This window comes from Amblyraja radiata, chromosome 11 (assembly GCF_010909765.2).
Source record: "Amblyraja radiata isolate CabotCenter1 chromosome 11, sAmbRad1.1.pri, whole genome shotgun sequence".
Lineage (NCBI taxonomy): Eukaryota > Metazoa > Chordata > Chondrichthyes > Rajiformes > Rajidae > Amblyraja > Amblyraja radiata.
The window spans coordinates 1,854,057-1,860,056 of NC_045966.1; the positions used below are offsets into that span (position 1 = coordinate 1,854,057).

The following is a 6,000-nucleotide window of genomic DNA, read 5'->3' on the forward strand; positions in this document are numbered from 1 at the left end:
AACTGGAAACAGTGGAAAAAGGAAAATTAAGTAAGCTGACATGGGGCCTCTTCCACCAAGACGCCGCCCTCTAGGGCCGATGGTTTGTTGTGACCTTGGGATGCTATCAGGTGTTGCCACAAAGCTATGTAACGGCCTCAGCAGTATTTAAATGCCAGCACTGTTAAATGAAAGTTCTTATACAGCAGAATGATTCTGGAATCGAGTCAGTAGTTAGTGTTTTGAACCGTCTATACATAAGTGGGTCAGTGCCTGAATTGTAGTATCACTTATAATCCAGTGGGTTGAATACACAGAAATACTACGTTATGTCTATGTTTAAGTTCAACTCCTACTATGGCAGATTTTGTTAATAGATACAGCACGGAAACAGGCCCTTCGGCCCACCGAGTCTACGCCGACCAGCGATCACCGCGTACCCAAGCGCTGTCCTACATACTGGGGATAACATACAGAGACCGATTCACCTACAAACCTGTATGCCTTTATAGTGTGGGAGGAAACCAGAGCACCCGGAGAAAACCCACGCGGTCACGGGCAGAACGTGCAAACTCCGTACAGACAGCACCCGAGATCGGGATCAAACCCGGGTCTCTGGCGCTGTGAGGCAGCAGCTCTACCCGCTGCGCTATTGGGCCCAGAGTCGTTGACAATGATGGGGTGAAATTTAATAAATTGAGATAAAGGCTCATGTGATTTTCGGCTTTCCCTCAGTTTTGTAAATATACCATCCTGTCCCACACTGAACAGTGAGGCAGATCCCAGCCTAAGGTCACGGTGGAATGGAAACCTGTAGCCTGAGTTGGGCAGGTGGCAGTATCAGCCCTATTAGTCACACAGCGCGGAAACAGGCCCTTCAGCCCAACTTGCCCATGCCCCATCTACACTAGTCCCATCTTGCCCACGTTTGGCCCATATCCCTCTAAACCGAGAGCCAGGTGTGGATTTGTCAATGACCACTGTCTGCAGAAGACTTCATGAACAGTTAATACAGAGGCTACACTGCAAGATGCAAACCACTGGTTAGCCGCAAAAACAGGATGGCCAGGTTACAGTTTGCCAAGAAGTACTTAAAACAGCAACCACAGTTCTGGAAAAAGGTCTTGTGGACAGATGAGACAAAGATTAACTTATATCAGAGTGATGGCACGAGCAAAGTATGGAGGAGAGAAGCAACTGCCCAAGATCCAAAGCAGACCGCCTCATCTGTGAAACACGGTGGTGAGGGTGTTATGACTTGGGCATTTATGGCTGCTGAAGGTACTGGCTCACTTATCTTCATTGATTATACGACAGCTGATGGCAGTAGCATAATGAATTCTAAAGTGTATAGACACATCCTATCTGCTCAAGTTCAAACAAATGCCTCAAAACCCATTGGCCGGCGGTTCATTCTACAGCAAGACAATGATCCCAAACATACTCCTAAAGCAACAAAGGAGTTTTTCAAAGCTAAAAAATGGTCAATTCTTGAGTGGCCAAGTCAATCATCCGATCTGAACCCAATTGAGCATGCCTTTTATATGCTGAAGAGAAAACTGAAGGGGACTAGCCCCCAAAACAAGCATAAGCTAAAGATGGTGATGTCCATGAATCGCAGACTTCAAGCAGTCATTGCATGCAAAAGATATGCAACAATAATGACTACTTTCATTTACATGACATTGCTGTGTCCCAAACATTATGCTGCCCTGAAATGGGGGGACTATATATAAACACTGCTGTAATTTCTACATGGTGAAACCAAAATGTATAAAAATGTGATTTTTCTATTATAAATCTCAAATTGTGGAGTAGAGAGGCAAATAAATAAATGGTGGGTCTTTGTCCCAAACATTATGGAGGGCACTGAAGGGGAGAAGATTTAATAGGAACCTGAGGGGTAAATTTTCCATGCAGAGGGTAGTGGGTGTATGCAATGAGCTGCCAGAGGAGGTAGTTGAGGCTGGGACTATCCCAACATTTAAGAAACTGTCAGACAGGTACATGGACCGGACAGGTTCGTAGTGATATGGACCAAACGCTGGCAGGTGGGACTGGTGTAGCTGGGACATGTTGGCCGGTGTGGGCAAGTTGGGCCGAAGGGCCTGTTTCCACATTGTATCACTCTATGACCACTTTATCTGTGGTGACGTTTGTGAAGAAGTGATGATCTAGCCCGGTCATTCAAGGTTGAATCCATTAAACCCATCAGTCAGCATGAAACACTATCTCCTGACAGCATGTCACCAACTTTATTCTCCTCCGCTCTCCAACCAGAGTTCTACAACACTCTCTCACTGCCCCCCCCCTGTGATTCCTCCTGCTCCCCCACTCATATCTTTCATTCATTTGTTCTATCTCTCTACATCACCGTCTATATCTCTCGTTTCCCTTTCCCCTGACTCTAGTCTGTAGAAGGGTCTCGACCCGAAACGTCACCCATTCCTTCTCTCCACAGATGCTGCCCGACCCGCTGAGTTACTCCAGCACTCTGTGAAACGTCACCTATCCATGTTCTCCACAGATGCTGCCTGACCCGCTGAGTTATGGTGCAGCAGCATCTATGGAGCGAAGGAAATAGGCAACGTTTCGATCCGAAACCCTTCTGGAAATAGGCAACGTTTCGGGCCGAAACCCGGAAGGGTTTCGACCCGAAACGTTGCCTATTTCCTTAGCTCCATAGATGCTGCTGCACCCGCTGAGTTACTCCAGCACTCTGTGAAACGTCACCTATCCATGTTCTCCACAGATGCTGCCTGACCCGCTGAGTTACTCCAGCACTCTGTGTGTCTTTAAATGTAAATAGATTATCCTGGAACACCGGGCAGAGAGCCTTGGATGGGGTCAGTATGGACAAGACGGGTAGAAGGGCCTGTTTCCGTGCAGCATGACTGTGACTTAAAGCCTAGACAAGTTGTGGGCTGACGGATGTATTTACTGGGACAGAGAGTGGCACGGTGGCGCAGCGGTGTGGTGTGTGTCGGCTCTCCAATGTCACAGCGGCTGCCCGCGCCCCGACACAGCGGCCACGACTGGTGCATTGGAGCTGCCGGCCTGTGACCCCAACACTAGATCAGGTCCACGACCCACACACGGAGACCCTGGCCCGACTCACAGCGCTGGAGCACGCAGCAGCGGCCCGGGGGAACGTGGATACACCATGTTTTGGGTCAGACCCGTCACCCATTTCTTCTCTCCAGAGATGCTGCCTGAGTCCCCCACACCCCCCAACCCCACACCCCCACCCCCCCACACACACCCCCCCCCCCACACACAACACCCCCCCACACCCAGCCCCCCCCACACACACACCCCCCCCCCCCCACACACCCCCCCCCCCACACACACACACACACACCCCCCCCCACACACACACACCCACCCCCACACCCACCCCCCACCCACACACACACACACCCCCACAACCCCCCCCCCACACACACACCCCCACAACACACACCACCCCCCCCCACACACACACACACCCACCCCCCCCCCCCCACCACACCCCACCCCCCCCCCACACACACCCCCCCCACACACACACACACCCCACACACACACCCCACACACACCCCCCCACACACCCACTCCCCACCACACCCCCCCCACACACCCCACACACACCCCCCACACACATACCCATACACACTCACACCCTCCCGCCTACGCACACCCACCCACACAAAATCCCCCCACACACGCACCCTCCCCCCCACACACACGCATATACACACACATTATCTACATATCACTCCAAACAAATTCTTAAACGTCTTTTGAATATATGTATATATATATAGTTTGAATAGAAAGAACCCGCTTTGCACACAACACATATAACACTTCAAACTCTTAAGAGTGTTGAATTGATACTTTATACACACACACATATATATATATAAACACTTTAAACAAAATCTTTAAAGTATTTTGAATAGACGTGGCCTTTATACACATACTTATATATAAATATAAAACGACAAAAAATTCTAAAGTCTTTAAGTAAATATGATCCACTTTACGCACAGATACACACTCACACGTACACACATAAAACCCTTCAAACAAACTCTTCAAAGTCTTTTGAGTAAATATGACCCACTTTATACACACAGTCTCCAATACACTCACACACACTTATATACACACACACACTTATACACACACCCATACACACTTATACACACACCCATACACACTTATACACACACCCATACACACTTATACACACACCCATACACACTTATACACACACCCATACACACTTATACACACACACCCATACACACTTATACACACACACACACACTCACTCACAGTCCATAGACTGCCCGGCGGGCCCCGACAGTGGGGCATCTTTACCTGACTGTGAGCCTGGTCGCGGCGGTGCGGGTGGCCGGGGTGGTCGGGCTGGTGAGCGGCGGAGAGGGTGAGGAGGGAGAGGAGGATGAGGGAGAGGGAGAGGATCGGGCAGTAGCCCGGCGGGGAGCGTTGGCAGAGCGGGTCCGCCAGCCGCTGTTGTCCCGGCCGCATCGCTGCCACTGCCGCCCCCTGTGTGTGAACACAACGCGCTGTGGCCCCGGCTAGTGAACACACGCCAGCATTCCCCGCCGCTGCTGCTGGAGCTGGAGCTGGGAACACGAGTGCAAGTGGGGCGGGGAGAGGCGGGGACACACACACACAGACCTCCGCTTATCCTGCCCTAACCCGGCTATCCCGGGACTGCCCAGTCTGCCCTGCCTAACCCGGGACTGCCTTACCCTGCCCCACCCCATCTTACCCATGGCTATCTGCTTTACCCGGGTCTGTCTGTCTGCCTGCCTCAACAGGCCTTTCGGCCCACTTTCTATTCAATGGTTCACTTTATTGTCAAATGCAGCGAGATACAGTGAAATTAGTTTTCTTGCCCAGTTCCTACAACTATCGCTTCACGGTGACAATGCTGCCTGAGCCGCTGTTACCTCCAGCATTTTGTGTCCATCTTCGGTTTAAACCAGCATCTTGTTGTTCCTTTCCACACTATAGATACATGTTAGACAAGCATCTCAGTTACAGCACAAGTGTACAGCAGTGGGACACTGAGACAGTATACACAGTCAAAGATAGGCACAGAGTGCTGGAGTAACTCAGCGGGTCAGGCAGCATCTGTGGAGAACATGGATAGGTGACGTTTCACAGAGTGCTGGAGTAACTCAGCGGGTCAGGCTGAGTTACTCCAGTTGGTTCAATATTCACTTGAGAACCTTCATTGCAATAGCAAAAGTCAAATTCTATCTCTAAAGCTGTAAGTATGGGGAAAATGAACCATTTGCCCAAAAGCAGCCAGGAAAACAAGGCGAAAGAAAAGTGTGTAGGAAGCTGCAGACGTCTGAAGAAGGGTCTCGACCCAAAACGTCACCCATTCCTTCTCTTCAGAGATGCTGCCAGATCCGCTGAGTTACTCCAGCACTCTGTGAAACGTCACCTATCCATGTTCTCCACAGATGCTGCCTGACCCGCTGAGTTACTCCAGCATTTTGTGTCTGTCTAAAGGGACGGATTGTAAATCTAACAGAGTGAGGCTAAACGAAAATTGGAGGAACACCATGTCATATTTCTCTTGGGCATCTTACAATCCAGTGGTATGAATATATTTATTTCTTTAACTTCAAGTAACCCCGGCATTTCTTCTCTCTCTCTATCCCTTTTCACCCAAACAAACAGCTAACAATGGCCTATGAAAGTAAGCATGCAGGTTCAGCAGGTAGTGAAGAAAGCGAATGACATGTTGGCCTTTATAACAAGAGGAGTCAAGTATAGGAGCAAAGAGGTCCTTCTGCAGTTGTACAGAGCCCTAGTGAGACCACACCTGAAATATTGTGTGCAGTTTTGGTCCCCTAATTTGAGGAAGGACATTCTTGCCATTGAGGGAGTGCAGCGTAGGTTTACAAGGTTAATTCTTGGGATGGCGGGACTGTCATATGCTGATAGAATGGAGCAGCTGGGCTTGTACACTCTGGAGTTTAGAAGGATGAG

At 49.8% G+C, this 6,000-nt stretch overlaps 1 protein-coding gene across 3 annotated transcripts in view; it reads right to left on the reverse strand.

Moving 5' to 3' along the window:
* LOC116978215 (vascular endothelial growth factor C-like) overlaps positions 1 to 4,640 on the reverse strand; it is a 42,919-nt gene extending 38,279 nt beyond the window's left edge. The window contains exon 1 of one of the 3 annotated variants that reach the window (XM_033029202.1): positions 4,348 to 4,640. In XM_033029202.1, the coding sequence (XP_032885093.1) occupies positions 4,348 to 4,518 (171 nt within the window). In that variant the 5' untranslated portion in view covers positions 4,519 to 4,640. The remainder of the gene's footprint in view (positions 1 to 4,347) is intronic. The other 2 variants (XM_033029201.1, XM_033029200.1) reach the window with 2 other exon arrangements.
* Positions 4,641 to 6,000: the final 1,360 nt, after the last annotated feature.